Raw genomic sequence first — 19,208 nt, 5'->3', positions numbered from 1 at the left:
AGAGAAAGGTGATTACTATACTCATGATCAGTACACAGTGCAGGCAAGAAGGATGAGTAGTATAGTAACCAAAGCCAAATCAGATTATGAGAGAAAATTAGCTAAACAGGCCAAAGTACAAAAGAGTATTTTTTATTTATGTAGCTAGGAAGTAAGAGGAAGAATGGTAACTTTAATTAGTGAAGGTTAGAATGAGACAGAAGCAGAAGAAATAGTTGAGTTACTAAGTGGTAAGTTTGCAAGGGAGTATCATCTGGTTCAGGGAGAGATGTGAGAATTGAGGAAGATGTACTGGAGATGCCCAGCATATTGAACAATATCAATGTGAATATAGCAGTGGGACTGGGTAGCATGTCAGTCCATGTACTACAAGAATACTCAAGAGAATTGGCAATGCTCCTGATAAAATTGATTAATCTAAATTTCTGCTCTAACAAAATTCCAAGGGAATGGAAAGAGGAATGATAATTCTGTTAGATAAAGGTAGCTCCAAGAGAGAAGTAGCAAATTATAGACCAATTGGTATCTCAAGGGTGGTCGTCAAAGTATTGGAAAAGTTAGTTAAAGGTAAACTTGAATGGATGGACAAATAGGAATATGATACTCTATAGTGGGCAGCACAGCTTTGTGAAAGTTTGGTTCTCCCTTAGTAATTTATGCACATTTTATAATAGTGACAGCAGAATTAGATAAAGGAATTGGTTATATAGAATACCATATGAAAAACTATTACAGAAGTTGGAACAAAGAGGATTGGATATGAAGCTGATTGGCATGGATTGGAGGATAGGAGGAGCTGACAGACAGACAGACACCAGTCTCTTGCATATTCTCGTAGCACATGGATTGACATGCTACCCAGTTCCGCTGCTATATCCACATTGAAATTTTTCATAAGTTTCAGTAAGGAAATACCGTGAGTAGACATATTACTAACTATTATAATAACGGAATTAACTCACGTAAATTATTCTTTATTCGTAGAATTTTCACCTGAGTATCACAGGCATCATCAGTACAGGTACAAGGATAAATAAACAATAACTGTTATATTCACAAAGCGCCACCTAATTAGCTAAGGTTACATTTCTTAAATTTATTTAATTATTATTATTATTATTATTATTATTATTATTATTATTATTTATTTATTTTTAATTATTTAAATTTATTTATTTATTTAATTATTAAATAATTATTTAATTATTCAATTCTAATAATTTAAAATTTTTTATATATATTTTTATAAATATATATATGTGTATACAATTATATGTTAGGAAAGATTTGCTGCTTTATAAAGTACTATCTTCCACAAGGGGGGTAAAGACGTAGACCATCGGATCTGGTTAGGTTAGGGGAGTAAAGTAATGTTTCACATGTTTCTTTGTATAGCCGTTCCATTAGGAACCGACTTTTGTGAATGATTTTTGTCTTGTTCCACTTAACTCTATGTCTGGTGTTGATGGCATGTTCTGCAATTCCAGACTGTTCGGGTTCAAGGTACTGAATGGACGACTGGTGTTCTTCTAACCGGACCTGAAGAAGAACACCAGTCGTACATCCAGTACCTTGAACCCGAACAGACTGGAATTGCAGAACATGCCATCAACACCAGACATAGAGTTAAGTGGAACAAGACAAAAGTCAGTTCCTAATGGAACGGCTATACAAAGAAACATGTGAAACATTACTTCACTCCCCTAACCTAAACAGATCCGATGGTCTACGTCTTTCCCCCTTGTGGGAGATAGTACTTTATAAAGCAGCAAATCTTTCCTAACATATAATTGTATACACATATATATATTTATATAAAAAAAAAAATTAAATAATTATAATTGAATAATTAAATAACTAAATAATTAAATAACTAAATAATTAAATTTAAATAATTAAAAATAAATAAAATAAATAAATAATAATAATAATAATTAAATAAATTTAGGAAATTTAACCTTAGCTACTTAGGTGGCGCTTTGTGAATATAACAGTTATTGTTTAATTAGCCTTGTATTACCTGTACTGATGATGCCTGTGATTCTCAGGTGAAAATTCTACGCATAAAGAATAATTTATGTGAGTTAATTCCGTTATTATAATAGTTAGTAATGCTGGTCAGCTCCAGTTTGTCTTCCTCAATTCTCATAGTGGAGTGTCTCAAGGCTATGGACTAGGGTCACCACTGTTTAATTTGTATATTAAATATATATATATAGGGAATGATTTAAGGGTAGATATTTACTTGTTTGCTGATGATGCAAAACTGGTGATGGCAGTATTGATAAAGGTGAATGTAGATATCCTGCAGGATGATTTAAATAAATTGGCATTGTGGCCATAGGATAGTGGTTGTCAATTGAATATTGCAAAATATAAGGTTATGCACTTTGCACTTTGGGTTGAAAAGATTACATACTGTGTATCACATTCATTGTACTGGATTGCAGGAAATTGATAAATATAGGGGGGTGATGATAGACACAGTTGATAGTTGAAGTTTAGAGGACATGTTGCAAAAAAGTTGGCAAAATAGTTTCAAGGATTACTGGGATGGTGAAAAACACATCCTAATAAGTAAAGATAGGTGGTTATTACCCTTCTTTATAATGCTATGATTTGTCTACGTCTTGACTACTGCACATGGATTTGGTCACTTAGGTTTCTTGAGGATATGGAAGTGGTGGAGAGGATCCAGAAACAAGTGACCGAGCTGGTGACAGGCCTGTGGAATGTGCCCTCTGTGGATCAGTTGAAGGTATGTGAGTTGCAAAGTTTGGCTGTTGGCAGAAAAGAGGGAAAATGCTAGAACTTTATAAGTTACTAAAAGGGTGCTATGAGATTGACATAAAAGAAAATTCAATATATGACGAAGGGAGCGAGAACTAGTTTTTTAAGTGACCCTCTAGTTTTTTTCTTTCTCTCTCTCTCTCTCTCTCTCTGTCATGTATTGAACAATACATGTTGTCTACGAATGGCATACTGTGTGGAAAATTATTACCTAAGTTGGATCAAATGGAAATAGATATGAGGCTGATAGACATCAGACGGTGGTGTCAACCAATATATTTAAATCATCCTGCGAGGGTGATTTAAATATATTGATTTAATGTATAAATTAAACTACCTTTTAATTTATACATTAATGATATAGCGGAAGATATTCAGTTGTGTATACAAAACTAGCGAGGGCAATAGTTGATAAAGATGATAATAGATACCTTGTAGGATGATTTAAATATTTGGTTGTGTGGACCAAGGACAATGGTTGACAATTTAATGTTGTAAAATGTAAGATAATGCACTTTGCAATGAAAAGATTACATACTTCATATCATATTGATGGTAATATATTACAGGAAATTGATATAGCTAGGGATCTGGGGATGATGGTAGATAGAGATTTAAAATTCAGAGGATATATTGCAAGAGTTGGCAAATTAGCTCTGAGGATTGCTTGAATGTTGAAGAACACATTGACCAGTAAAGATAGGGAGATTATAATATTATTATTCTGTATAAGGCTGTGATTCAGCCACATGTTGACTACTGACACAGATTTGGTCACCTGCATTTCTAGGAACCAGGAGGTGATGGAGAGGATTCAGAGATGAGTGACCAAGTTCATAACAGGTCTGTGGCATGTGTCCTATGAGGATAGATTTTAGGTTTAGAGGAAAGGGGATATGATAAAAACTTATAAGTTACTAAAAGGATTCTATAAGATTGACACAAAAGAAATTTTTCAATAAATGGGGAGCAGGGGGAAAACAAGGGATCACACTTGGAAGTGTTAGTTGTCTAAGATTGTGGCTAGTAAGGGTATGCAGACTAGGTTTTTTATTTGGAGAGTCTTTTAACTCCTTGGAGTACTCGTATAAATAATAATAATAAAAGTGTGTTGAGATCATTTTTTTCCCTTGGAGAGTGGTAAATGAGTGAAATGGATTGCCAGAACTAGTTGTGAGTACTCTGACAATGATTGAATTTAAGAATAGGTATTGTGCAAGTAATGGTTAGCATTAGCCTTCTGCATTGAGTCTTCTGACTTCATGAAAATACCCATATAATAGTTATAGCAATATCTTCAAACTGGTTTGAGATAGAAAAGTATACATGGGATTTGAAAAAGCGATCATTAGTTTCTAGCAGGATAAGCATGTTCATAGTGTAGTTATAAGAGTGAGCACCCTTTCATTGGAAAAGACTTCTTGTTCAGTTCAGTTGGTTCAGTTCTTGTTGATGAGAGGCATTTTTATATGAACTTTTTTTTTTCAATTGGAGATGAAATAGCCAATCACTTGCAGCAGTGTAGAGTGTTTTCTCCTGAAGGCTCACATTTTTCATCCCGCATAAGGACAAATTGGCCAAATGCAATTAACAGACAAAAATACTATTAGTGGGTAGTAAATGATATAGTATATGGATTGTGAATTATATAGAGTTGTAAATAGTGGAATGTGTGGTGTAGAATGCTCTTCTGCAATGAATCTTTATGCCCTGAGGAGATATCACATTGAACAGAAATATGTGCACATTTTTTAAAAAAACAACATTTGAGCAGCTCTCAAATGCAGATTGTATATAAATATAGAATTATTATTATTGAGAAGAGAAAATAAAGAAACTTGAAAAAAGGAATCACTTTACCCAGTGGCAAAATCTAAAGAAAACATTGATTCCTCAAGAAAGCATGTAGTGGAGTTCTCTGCAAGAGAAAAAGAGCATAGAAGACTCAAGAAGTTAAAGAAGTCCTGACTAACAAGAAGAAGTACACTGGTATCCAAAAGCTAAGGATGAACTATATTTTTACCTGTATATGAAAATATTTTCATGAATACAGCCAAATGTGGACATAAATTTATTGCCAGCATACTAATAAATTATATTACACAAAATAGATGAAGATAAAGGGAACACAAAAACTGAGGATAAAGATATTCTTGGTGTATGGAGTAATTACTTTGAAAAATTGCTAAATGAAATAAGCACTGACAACATGGTGGTAGAAAACACTCAATATGCATGCCATCTGGAATTATATATATCTATACTTCAAGTAGAAAAAGCTATTACAAATCTGAATAACATGGAAAGGCAGCTGGAGTAGATGGTATTTGACCAGAAATGCTAAGATATGGAGGTATAAAAGTTTTACAGTGGCTAAACTGCATAATTCAGAAGGCCTTGTCGAAGGGTTGAATTATTATTATTATTCAAGCCTCCATGGAGTCAAAAGACTTATTGTGGGAGGTCCTTCCAAGGAAACAGAAAGGCTATCAAGACTCATCATTGGAAGTCCCTCCTAGGAAACACAAAGTCTATCATACCACTCCTTAAACTCACTGACCTTTCTCGCTCTCACCACTCTATCAGGCAATGCATTCCATGGTTCAACCACCCTCCGTGCAAAGAAACCACTCCTCACTCTCTTGCTCACAGTTTCTTTTCATAACTCCAGGGATGGCCCCTTGTCATCACTCCTTCCTGCTGTAACCAAGCAAAAGAGCTCCCCAGTCTCAACCCTGTAACCAAGTCTCAACAGTTTAAAAAGTCTCAATCATGTCACCTCTCCTCCTTCTATCCACCAAACTCTGCAGTCCACATTCCCTCAGCTGATCCTCATAACATTGTGCAGTCCTGAAACCATCTTTGTTATCTGCCTTTGTACCCTTTCCACAGTTAATTTATCCCTTCAAATCCTGGGAACCAAATCTGAAAACAATAGTCTAAGTGTGGTCTGATCAGGGTCTTATACAACGGAATGATAACTCTTTTATCTCTGCAGGTCAGCATCCTTCTCGTTATTGCAGCAATCCTCTGTGTTACCTTCACCACCTTTGCACTTTACAGTATGTCCCCTAAATTTCAGGTTTCTATCAATCATCAACCTCAGATCTCTTGTTTGCCCTACTTCCTCCAGTATATCTCCTCCCATAGAGTATGCAGCATCCCATCGATGTGTCCCAAACCTCAAGACCTTGCATTTTGCTGCATTAAACCGACACCCCCCCATTCATTGCCCTTGCATTTTGCTGCATTAAACCGACACCCCCCCATTCATTGCCCCCATCTGTCTAGCTTATTCAAATCCTCTTGCAGGGCTACCACATCTGCACTATTACTAATAACCCTCCCCATTATCTGCAAACAACTGACTATCCCCTTGCAATCCACTGACAATAGCATTGATATAAAGGTTAAACAGTACAGGTCCCAGTACTGGACCCCCACTTGTAACCCTCTGCCTCTTTGAAACTGCCCCACCATACACAACTCTCTGATACCTATCGGACAGCCAATCCAATATCCAGTTGACCAACCTGACATCCAAACCCATGTGTTGCAACTTAAATATCAGCTTATCGTGTGGCACCCTGTCAAATGCCTTCGCTAAATCCAAGAAAATGGCAGTATATGCCTTTCCCTCATCTACTACTCTTGTAACTTTATTATAAAAGGCTAGCATATTACTAAAACAAGAGCACCCCTTCACAAATCCATGTTGACGCTCACAGATAACATTACCCTTATCTGCCCAATGCTGTATGCTGAATTTCACATAATTGGAGTACAGTGTTCATGTATCCATCTATAAAAAAAAGAGAATTACACTGAATGTGGGAATTACAAAGGAATTTCTCTATTCAGTATTCTTGGTAAGATTTATGCAAGTATTTTTGAGAAACAGCTAAGAAAAATTGTAAAGGAGGAGCATGGAGAAGAACAAGCTGGGTTCTGGCCAAACAGAAGTTGTCAGGATCAGATTTTCACTTTAAGACAAAAAGTTGCGAAATCATGGGAATATAACAAGGATCTGTATTTAAGTTTTGTAGATCTAGAAAAGGCATATGGCAAGGTGCCAAGAGGAAAGCTGTTCAAAATGCTGCAGTTATATTGTGTAAATGGGACATTATATCAAGCAATACATAGTCTCTATTTGAATTGTAAATCAGCAGTTGAAATTGAAGGAGGTACAGGAAGATGGTTTGATGTTAAATCAGGTGTGCAACAAGAGTATACATTAGATGTTATTCATCATCTATATTATATTCATAAAGTCAACAAAAAAAAAAACATAAAATAAACTAAAGGCTGTTATTAGGACTTTAGTCGTCAGATTGCTGCTCTATTCAAACTTATGATTTCACATTAGCATTGTTAAATTTTCTTTTAGGTATTCTTACACTTAAATTTCCAGTTAAGTTCATGGTGAAAATGAATTTGATGAAATTCTTGCCATCCATATATCATGCATGGCAAAAATTTTATAAGAGTATTTTCTTCTTATATGTAGTTTTTCTCTGTGTTATTAATGAGGTTTCATGTACATGCATTATACATGCACATGATTTAGTGCATGTTTAATGTTCACTTCTCTGGTTAATTTTTGAGATATAAGAGGACATTGAAGTTTGATCCAGGATGTCAAGTGCAAATATTAGTCAGTCAAATATTTAAATTTCAACTTACAAAAGAATATAAAAGTTCTAAGAATTTTTATATTGTCATTTTTCACTATAGCAAATGCTGCTATGACAAACTCACTCACTATAATCTATATAAAACTACTAAAAAGTATTAACAAATTTTCCATAGGTAAAGTGTTGTGCTAAAAGAAATTTGCTATAGTGGTCTATTCATTATGACTAATATACTATAAATACAGCATTTTTTTTTTTTTATTGGAAAAATGAATTTCCTTTACCCTAGTCCTCAGAGTTAAATATTCAGGTGAAACCAGTTGAGCCTTTGGTAGATGCTGGAGCCCAACTTCAACAACAGCTTAATATTGAATGTATTGAAGATTTTGCAGATGTTCCTTCCCTTATTTTGCAGTTTGTGTAAGTATGTGACCATAGCAAAATTGATTATTATTGTTACCTTTTTTACTATTTGTTGGGTATGAATATGATATCAGTGAATAGAAAAATTAGTTTCCTTATGTTATTCTGCTTTGATTGTACAAATAAGTCAGTCAACAATAAGTCAAGATATGCAGGAACAAGTCCAGATAGCCAGTATTTTTATACTTGCAGGCATTGTTGAAAAGCATAAAAAGTATACATAATACATAAGTAACTATTAGATTATTTTGTTTGTCCAGACATCTGTCTGTACATTTTGTCTATCCCTGTATAACTTGAATAGGTGGTTATTACTGGACTCTAGCTAGATGGATTTTACTGAAATTGTTATTGAAATCCTCAAAAATTTGTTAAGCCATTTCAATTTTTGTTTCATTTAGACCATTTGCAGAGCAAAAAGGGACAAAATATTTCAGCTATGTATTGTAATGACACTGCTCTGACTGGATGGAATTTAATAAAATTTTGGGCTTTAGGATTCACATTTTTTCTTTCATGTAGACCGTTATTAATGGTAATACTGCATTAGGCAAACAAAATCATTTACAGTACTATACCAAAAATGAGTCTAGGATGCAATTACAAAATGCACCTAAAATTTTATGGTTGTCTGCAGTCATTTTCTTTTTTGTTTGTTTAAAGAAACAGGTCCTTGTCATTGATTTGCAGCAAATGGCAGTTCCAGTGAATCCTGCTGTGGAATGGCACTGCGAGTTGTGAAAATATGTTGGTAGGTGGTAGATAAATCTCATTGGTTGATATAACATCTTTCCCTGTACTTATTAAAGATCAGAAGTGGCATAAGAATAGACTAAGTTTGATCTCTAGAGCATGGTTCTCAGCTTATCTGACTTAAACCTGCCACAGTACTAACATGTGCTGTAGTAGATTATACTTGTTATGAAAACAGTGCATACTACAGAAGTTGATAATCACCATTTAGTATTGCCTTGTTTATCAAACTAAATGCATATAGAAACAATAGATTTCATTTGATATTTAGAAGCTTTTCTAAAATTTGAGAGCATTTTGATTTTGGTTTAAATTGAACACATTTAAGCACCTAAATTATATAAAACTAATAGGTTATTTCAGCAGTTACTGCAGGTAAATATTAACCATATTTAAATAGAAAAATTATGAAAGTAAGTACATATTGAAAAATTTATTATAACATAGAATGTAGATATCATACTCACTGTATTCTTTTTTTTTCACTGTTTTCTGTTATCTTTTTTGTACATATGGAGTTTTGTTTGGAAAAATACAGTGTTTGATGAACGAGAAAAAAAAAATCTATAAATCTTCTTAACATAACATCTCTAAACAGTGCTTTGCGTGCTAATAAAATAAAATAAATATTTTTGATATGTTCTAATAATGCACGTGACAAACATTTAGATACAAATGGGATATTTCACTTGGTTAAAAGTTGTGTATGTGGCCATGGATGCACACATATGGCTATTATACATGGCATATAATGTATAACTTATTGAATATATGAACCTTTAAATTTATTTGTTGAATCACAAAAGACTTAAGGAATTGTCTTCTTTTTTAACATAGCATGTGACCATCTGGATATATACAATATGTATTATATTATCTCTCTCTCTCTCTCTCTCTCTCTCTCTCTCTCTCTCTCTCTCTCAAGTCTAACAGATAATCTTAGGTGTTGACTGTTATTCATGATTTATTTTTCATGATGTCACCTCTTTATTTACCAATGTACCACTCATACACTCTTGATTTAATCAAGTCTAAATTTCCCCCTTGTTTCACTCACTCACTGTCGCATGTACAAGTGCGTTGTGCTCTGATGATGCCGAGTTGAAAATCAGCAAAATATAAGTTAATAAAACATCTCTTTGATAAAATTGTGTGGTGTTGTTAATACTGAAAAATAAGTCATGAATAACAGTCAACACCTAAGCTTATCTGTTAGATTGTTGATTCTGCATGGAGAAGATATTGTATACAAAGTGCGATGGTTCGGTAAATTGAAACTGAAATTGTCCAGAAAATTGAACAGGTTAGCCTTCCTTAAACGATGCCACAACAACAATATCATTCCATCTTTTCTGATGGAATGATATCGTTCAGATATCATTCCATCAGAATGTTTACATTTGTAACATACGATTGTAACAAGAAAAGTAACAATCGGCAAAGGCACATCATATTTATAAATGGGCGAGTTTAGCACTTCTCCGAGAACAAATCACCGCTACTCGCATAGAGCTTAGTAAGCTAAACAGCTCTACAACAAGAACTAATCAATGTGTTAAATCCTGAAATGTGGACAGTCCTACATCACATCTCCGAAGTCGCAGCAAAAAAAGAATTCACAAAAGTAAAAAGCAGACACCTAAAGAAATATGAACTCCTACAACAGTGCCAACATATGAAGTCCCGACTGCTACTTTGACGAGACTACGTGGTTGGAAACACTCACTGAAGAAACCAAGAACGCTCTCAGTCTAGGACATAACTTTGCCGTCACACCCAAACAAATTCCTAAACTAGAAACTATGATGAAAGTAGAACGTCGTATCCACAATCTTCCGCTGGCAATGGCCAATAACGTATGACTAGATATAGCTAGTATTCTAAACAAGGCTAAGCCTTCAAAAAGCAATATGCCACGTAATCAAATAACTGCCCTAAAAAAGTTATATATAATAATAAAAATATTATTATTGCAAAAGCTGATAAAGGAAATGCAACAGTTATCATGAATCAAGAAGAGCATAACAGAAAAATGCAAGATCTCCTATGTGACAGTTCCACGTATCAAATTATACATCGAGACCCTGCGATGTCTCAAAAGAAAAAAGTCCAAAAATTACTGAAAAGAGTGACATCATGGCCCAAAGAAATCATCAGAAAAATAAAACCAATTCATGTTAAACCACCCCATATTTATGGATTACCAAAAATCCACAAAACTAATATCCCCCTATGCCCCATAGTCGATAGCATAGATAGTCCCACATATAAACTGGCCTGGCATTTAGCCAAGCCGCTTGCCTCCCTTACTGGCAACTCCTCTACTTTTGTAAAAAATTCAGTCCATTTCAAAACACTGGTTAAAAATCTTATCCTAAAAAATTCAGACATAATGGTTAGTTTTGAGGTCACCTCTTTATTTACCAATGTACCACTTATGGACACTCTTGATTTAATCAAGTCTAAATTTCTCCTTGATATTTTTGAATTATTTAAATTTACCATGAATGCAGGTTACTTTACATGGGGAGGTAAATTCTACAAACAGATTAATGGTACTGCTATGGGTCCCCCCCCCCGTTAGCAAATTTTTACATGGAACACTTTGAAAACAAAATACTTACCACAGCTACATACAAGCCACAAGTGTGGTTACGCTATATAGATGATGTGTTTGCCGTCTGGCCCCATGGACAAGACACTTTGCATGCGTTTGTCACCTACCTAAACAGCCAACACCCCAAAATTCGACTTCACAGTAGAAAAAGAATCAAATAACGGTTTACCATTTCTTGACATATTAGTCATCCGCCTTTCAGATGGATCACTATCTTTTTCTATTTACAGAAAGCCTACACACACACACAGAGGAAGATACATACATAAACAATCACATCATCATCCAGTCCAACAGTACGGCATTTTAAAAACACTTACACACGGAGCCAGAGCCATTTGTTCTAATGATACAACTCTTACCACAGAACTCCAATATCTGCACCATACGTTCTTAGCCAACAGCTATAATCCCTACAAAATAGATAAAATACTACATAGGCCCATTACTCTGCCCTCTCCTAATACACAAGAATACAACATGACTATTTCCATTCCCTATATCAGAGGTACATAAGAAAAGATAGCCAAAGTATTGATGAAACATGGCCTTTGCACCACTTTCAAACCTCATGTCAAGCTGGCAACTTTGATCCGCTCCCCTAAGGATAAACTTCACCCTTTAGCACACCCAGGAGTGTATGAAATTCCTTGTGACTGTGACTTGGCCTATTATGGGCAAACAGGAAGATCAGTTAACGTCTGCCTGGAAGAACATGAAAAATACATTCGCTACTATTACTATGGCAAGTCGGGACTGGCAGACCACGCTTTGGACACTCCTTCATACAGGATTAAATGGAAGAAAACTAATGTGCTATTCAAAAGTTGTTATAGATCTGAAAGATTATGTTTTGAGTCAGCAATGGCTTTGAAGAATTCTCCCAACCTTAACAAATATGATTGCATTAATTTGCAAAACATTTGGGAGACTGTTATCCTAAGAGAAACTCCTGCATAGCTGTTTTTTTTTTTTTTTCCGTTAGAGGGCGCCAAAAATAGGACTTAAGATCTTTTGTCCTTTGCAATTACATTGTTTCACTCACTCACTGTCGCGTGTACAAGTGCATTATGCTCTGATGATGCTGAGTTGAAAATCAGCAAAATATAAGTTAATAAAACATCTCTTTGATAAAATTGTGTGGTGTTGTTAATATCATGAAAAATAAGTCTCTCTCTCAAGCTTCACAACAAGCTCCACATTGCTTACTTTAAAAGCTAAAATTTATTGCAAAGTTTCAAGCTTATTGTAAAACTTCTTTGAACTTTGAAAAAAAAAACAATATATATATATATATATATATATATATATATATATATTATTTTTACAGCTATTATAGCCTGTTTTTGTTTAGGAGTGTCCCTTATTTTAAATACATTTGGCTTTTTCACTCAAGAAATTTTTAGGGCATTATAAGTGTATTTTAAAGGAAAATATTGCAGAATAATTGAGGAAGAAAATTTTGTACATACCTTGTTTAGATGCTAGGATGACTTTATTCATTCTCCATATTTCTGCTGTTATGCTATTAAAAAAAAGGGGGTGGGGGAAATGTTTGACGCAAGGCGGGAAAAATAATTTTGAAACCCGGGTTTTTCTAAAATAATATACACACACACATATATATATATATATATATATATATATATATATATATTATTATTATACTTAAGGGCACTTTTTTGGGGAAGGGTTTTTATGGGAAAACTGGGACAGGGGAGAGCGTTAACGGGCGAGCCGTTTCAGTCGTGTGTCCATCATCGGAACATATTCGGGATGAGTGTAGGGCTATGTCACGACCGCATGTTGTATCTGCCGAAAAAAGGGCATTTGTTGTTGCTTATTGGTTGGAGGCATGACCTGATTTGTAAGTTGTGGAGTTTCCAACATTTGGAAATTAGGTAGGGTCGGTGGAAGTTGATTGAGTTTTCGTCACATTTTATGGCTATTGTTTCGGATATTCTAAGCATTGTTTCGTTGTCTTGTTTGTCTATTATTATGGCCTTGTCGATTTGCGGGATACGTTTCAGTTCAAGGGTGTGAGCTGCTATTTCTGTCTTCCCTGTACTCTGTATTCTATTTTTGTTTTTGATGTTGCGTTGTTTTTTTGTGTTTAAATGTTCCGGAATAGGGATGTTACAGTCACAGAAGTGTTCTTGTAGTCTAGTCCATAAAGACCTAATGGTAGAGCCTGTGTAGGTGATGTCACAGTCTTTTTTGGCATGGAAATTTGTAGACTACGTTGTGGTTGAAATATTTCTTTGTGCATGAGCGATTTAGTGGGTTTTAGGAGAGTTGCTAATTTTTGGTTCATGGTGAATACTAGCTTATAGGTGTTGTACTAGCATTCTTGGTATTGTACTACCAAGTGGTTACTTACATTTGGATTGCCGATAGTTTTTCGGTATGAAACTCATAGATCTTAGTCCTAGTTCTTAGAGTTTCGCTTACTAGCAGGTAAACATCAAAGGATTTGTATCCCCTTCATTAGTGTATAATGAAGTTGCATCCAATGAGGTGAGGACATCATCTCGCGATGAAGTAATGTTATTTATTTTCTGGAATAGGTCGTCCGTATTTTTAATCATAGAGTTAGACGTTGTAAGTAATGGTTTGATGAGTTTGGCAACGAATTTTGATAAGGGTGCTGTGGTGGTGTTCTTGTAGGAGACTATAGGCCAAATCGGGTAACTGTCTTTGTGGATTTTGATGTTCCCGAACATATAAAGGGCACGTGGGGTTGTTTTTCATTGTGGTTTTGTCTATCTTGTTTTGACTTTTTAAGTTGTATAGGGTGCTGTTGATTTGTTTTATGAGGTTGGGGGTGGGATCATTTTGGATTTTTTGGTAGGTGTGTTGGTCGTTTAAGATGGCCTGTTGTGTTTTCACCAGAAAAGATTCAGATGTTTCTGTTCTGTTTCTGTTTGAGTTTTTTTAACTGGACACGGTTAAAAAAACTCAAACCCCACTATGCCCTCCCTCCCAGAATATATGGGGTCCCGAAAATACACAAACAAAATGTGCTGCTTTGACCTAATTACCACTTAGCCAAGAAATTAGCATTAACACTCAAGGAGTTATTAGGTCATTCCCCCTCCTATATAAAGAACACACAACACTTCATAAACAAAATTAAAAACATAACACTCAACAAAGATAACTTATTAGTCAGTTTTGACGACGTTTCCACCCTTTTCACAAATGACATAATTCTCCTGCTACAGAACAAATTTCCACCTGACATTATGGCCCACGTACTGCAGTCCGGTTACTTCGTGTGGCAAAACAAATTTTACCTATTGGGGGGGGGGGGGAATAGTGGTGAGCCCATGGCTGTACAGCCATGGGCTCACCACTATTCCCCCCCCCCCCCCCCCCAATCGTTAACTTCTACATGGAAACTTTTGAGCAAAGGGCTCTTGATTCCACCACGCTGACCAATAGTCTGGCTTAGATATGTTGACGACGTGTTCACTATCTGGCCGCATGGGTGACAAATGCCAAACACATTCCTTAGCCACCTGAACAAACAACACGAACGCATACAATTTACCATCAAAATCGAAAATCCAAACGCGCTCCCATTCCTAGACACACTAGTTACACGTCTTCCTTCAGGCAGTCTATCCTTCACGGTCTACCGAAAACCGACATACACGGGCCAATACATACACACTAATTCATACCACCATCCATCACAAAAATATGGAGTCATTAAAAACAGAGCTACAACAATTTGCTCTAACCAGCAAGCCTTGAAATAAAAACTAAAAATCATCAGTGACACATTCATAAATAATGGCTATAACAAAAATACTATTAATAAAATACTCCATAAAACAACAACAAAAACGAATCGAGATTACAGAAAACCATAGCCATCCCATACATTAAAGGGTTATCAGAAAAAATCAACAGAATCCTACAACATTATAACCTCAATGCCACCCACTAAACTTAAAGCCATATTCAGCTCCTCTAAGGATCCTCTCCTCCCATTGGCACATCCTGGAGTCTATCGCATCTGCTGCACCTGTAACTTACCTTACATTGGTGAAATAGGACGGACAATCCCTATACGTAAGAAAGAACACATAAGACATTAAATATAACCATTATGGTGAAGCAGGCCTCTCAGATCATACAGTCAACACCTTGCACAAATCAACTGGAAAAGAACCTGCTCTTTACACCATACAAAACCTGGTATGAAAGGAAATTTAAGGAAGCCTGCAAAATCCTGATAAACCACCCAAATATCAACAAGAAAGATGGCATGAAAATTTCAAAGATCTGGATGGCACACATTCAGCCTACCTAATATATAAGATCCAGCATAAGTCAGGACTCTAGCCAGTCTTCAGCTAGTATTAGAAACCATTCCATACCAACTGGCTGGAATGTACATGTATAATCATGATGTTAATATATGTATATAGATAGATACATAGACTTGTTGTTGCACCCAATGTATTTCTACAACCAACAGATAACACTAATAATAGGACTCTAGTGTTGATGTATAATTTTTTATTTTATTTTTTTTTTCACCAGTGGTCAGGCCAACAATTGTTGTAGCGGTTGGTCAGTAACCTCACATTACAAACAAACCAGTTTGATTGTAGTGTAGCTTGTTTAGCATATGTTTAGCATAGTTCCACTTACTTGCCCATTCATGCAATCTATTCAAGTCCTCCTGTAAGGCCTTAGGCACAGTTTTTAGTGAACATGGCAAGTTGAATGTGGAAATAAACTGTGAATATGCAAAGCCTGTATGGTGGGAAGGCAGTTGGCTATTATTATATAAGATAGTATTGAAACCTTTAGCTTATGGATCTGAGAACTGTTTTAGAAATAGTTCATCAAAGGCTAGAGACTGCATATATTATTTTTGAGAAAAATTAGGGGAGTGAATAGATGGCATCAGTAGCAGAATCATATCAATAATGAAGATATTAGGATAGTACTGACACTGTTAGTATTCAATAATGCATGAGCAAAGCTAATTTATGTAGGTGTCTCCCAATTCTCTCCATCTGTTTCTATCTTGAGCTTGTTGGTGCCAAAGATTTGATTTCCTGTTTATCTTATATCATCTGACCATCTTCTTTCAGGTCTTCCAGCTGATCTTTTACCTTCATATGGCTGCCACTCCAGTAAAACTTTTGTCCATCTATTGTCCCTGAGTCTTGCAATGTATCCTGCCCATTTCCATTACTTTTGACATTAATATCTAAAAATTTTGTTTTAGCTCTTATTTCTTTATTTTTGATTTTATCTCTGTGTCTTATGTTTAGCAGGCATCTTTCCATTCTTCTTCTTCCTGTATTTTGCATTTTATCTATTATTTCCATTTTGATTGGCCAGGTTTCTGCTCCATATGTCATAAGGCAATGCACATTGGTTGAAAACAGTCTTGCTCTGTTCTCAGGTTTTATTTTGCTGTTTAAAAATCTCCAAAAATTTTTCCAAAAGCTGCCCTCCCTATTCTTTTTTCACTTCTTCCATGACTCCTTGTTTCTTCATTGTCAACAATTTTCCTAAGTATATATACTCATCTACTATTTCAATTTCTTTATTGTTTACATTGTGTCTTTCATTGTATCCTTTTCGGTTTGTCATTATTTTGGTTTTTCAGAATTAATGTCTAATCCAATTTCTAGTAATTTAGTTGTTAGATCTATCATTTCTTTTAAATCTTCCATGTTGTTTACAATAATAAGAATATCATCAGCAAATCTTAGGTTATTTAATTTAAGAAGACTAAGATCTAAGTGGATTAATGGTTAGAAGTGTCAAGTAGACCAAAATGTAAGATCTAACAATATTGGTGACCTGACAAAGAAACTAAGTTAGAGGAAAATGTTGTTAGAAAGTTAGTTGAGTGATGATGTTAACTTAAACATGTCTTATCCCATAGACACTGTGAGCATTGCTCTCCACTTCAGTGGAAATTAAAAAACATTCTACTCTACTGGATGCTGAAATGGCTGAAAATTTCCATTATGAATTATGAACACATTAACACAAGAATATTTTAATGTTTGCCAAATATTTCAGTCTGAAACTAACAGGTTATCCTCAGTGGCTTGATAGGAACAGTTCTTGTGTTAACATGTTTATAATTCTTAATTTAATGTCACAAGTGTCTCTCAAGAATGAAAATTTCCATGTTTGGTCTCTATAGGAGGTCATGGATTATCTAACCTTTACTTAACCATGATAATAATATATGTGCTATAAGTTTCAAACATTTCATGAGTTTCCAGAATTGATATGTAAAAAAAAAGTTTTATTGTTCTCATATAAGAATTTATGCATAACTCATCTCCAGGCACTTTTATACATAATTAAGTATAATCAGTGTTAATTGCCACAATAAAAATTGTGAAATTTAATTATCAAGTTAATATTCTATTAATGTAAAACCTTTAAATTTTTTTTAATTAATAGTTTTTTTTTTTTTTTTTTTTTTTAGGTATTTAGGTTCTCAGCAAAAACTTAACTTAAAATTACCCATTACAGTCAGTAAATTTTTTGAACCAACTGTTATGAATTCAGAATCCTTCTTTACCAGATGGAAAAATCTTTGTAGGTAAGTATATCTTTTGTTTTTGTGAGAAATATCCTAAAATATGTTCAATTAAGTGTTTTTTTTTATCAGCTTCACATGTCATGGGTCATGAAACCTATAACACAAGAGCACCATGTGCAAGTATGTGTTAAGAAGAAAGAAAGAACCTGTTGGTGTGCTTTTTTGAAAACTGCTAAACATTGAAATCCTTTGGGGAGAAATTTGGAAAAGGTCTTTCCAAAGAGCAAAAGTAAATGGAGTGACAGAGTAGGGTAAAAGGTTGGTACCATCAAAACTGAATATGTGCTTTGAAGAAAGCTTAGGAATTGTTACGTCATTGTTTTTCTTATTTTTTTATCTTCCCTTTCTATGTTTCAGTCGCTATTTTACTTCTTCAGATATTGGACCTAATATACTTACATCTAGGATTGTTTCCTCTTCAGATACTGACAAATTTATATTATGCTGTGCCAGCCAGTATCCTATAGCAGAAAAGATCCTTACTCAGGGAGACAGTACTAGATTCTGAGGCATTCTTACACTATATTTTACTTTAATACGGCTGTATAGATTCAGACTGCAGTCGTGACCTAAATCTATGATTATGTACACTTTCTAATTCCTACCTGCCAAAATAGGTTCTATTTTTATAAGCGGTAATTCGGAATCGTAGTCAGGCATAGGCAAATAAAATCATGTTTATTGGAATATCAAAACAAAATACACTAAAGGAATTCAGATATTCAATTTATCTCAATACTAAATAAGGAAATTCGAGTTAAAAGATCAACACACTTTAAATTTACATCAAAGGTTATAAAGCATTTAAGACACAGTGACTGATAATTGGGATAGATAGCAAATGATATGGTGTTAAGCTAAAAATTCCCTTCTGCAAGCTATTCATAAAATAATATAACTAACATTCTAATGTTATTCAGTTACTATAAGTCTACAGTCCTAATCTCGTTATGTCAAATCAATCACATACAACACAAAAGACCTCTTCCAAACAATTCTTCTTATTCTCAAAAAGGGACTAACTTTCTAATTAGAGTCTGGCCACAAAGGTCTTTAGAATAATGTTCATAATTTACATTCACAAGTAATTTTTTCCCTTCTATGGAATTCTAAACACAAAAAAGAGTAATTCTACTTTACCGAACCTTTTCTGGCGTCTTTCGGTACCACGTGTATGTCTGGTTACCTCTTGTCTCTTGGCTGTCCTTACGCCAGCATAGGGGCTATATGCTGTCTTCATAATTACTGCCGATCACGGACTCGATTCTTTGCATCTCAGGAAACATCTCTATTCCTCTCGATGGGACTCTTCAGCGAGGGCTGGAAAATTTCACCTTCAGCTCTGCGTGGAATCCTACAACATTCTCAGGAAAGCTCGCCATCCGACATTGTAGCA

The 19,208-nt window shown here is 34.8% G+C and overlaps 1 protein-coding gene across 1 annotated transcript in view; it reads left to right on the top strand.

Moving 5' to 3' along the window:
• The window catches only part of LOC150105884 (AP-2 complex subunit alpha-like), a 383,042-nt gene that overhangs the window by 333,193 nt on the left and 30,641 nt on the right, over window positions 1–19,208 (top strand). The window contains exons 21-22 of the mRNA XM_090393652.1: window positions 7,721–7,844; window positions 17,696–17,812. Of these exons, the coding sequence (XP_090249778.1) occupies window positions 7,721–7,844; window positions 17,696–17,812 (241 nt within the window). The remainder of the gene's footprint in view (window positions 1–7,720; window positions 7,845–17,695; window positions 17,813–19,208) is intronic.

The sequence above is a fragment of the Typopeltis vanoorti genome, chromosome 6, assembly GCF_054136105.1.
Source record: "Typopeltis vanoorti isolate ZY-2024b chromosome 6, IOZ_Tvanoo_1.0, whole genome shotgun sequence".
Taxonomy (NCBI): domain Eukaryota; kingdom Metazoa; phylum Arthropoda; class Arachnida; order Uropygi; family Thelyphonidae; genus Typopeltis; species Typopeltis vanoorti.
Note: the sequence above shows the minus strand (reverse complement) of the source record. Positions and strands in the feature narration are given on the sequence as shown.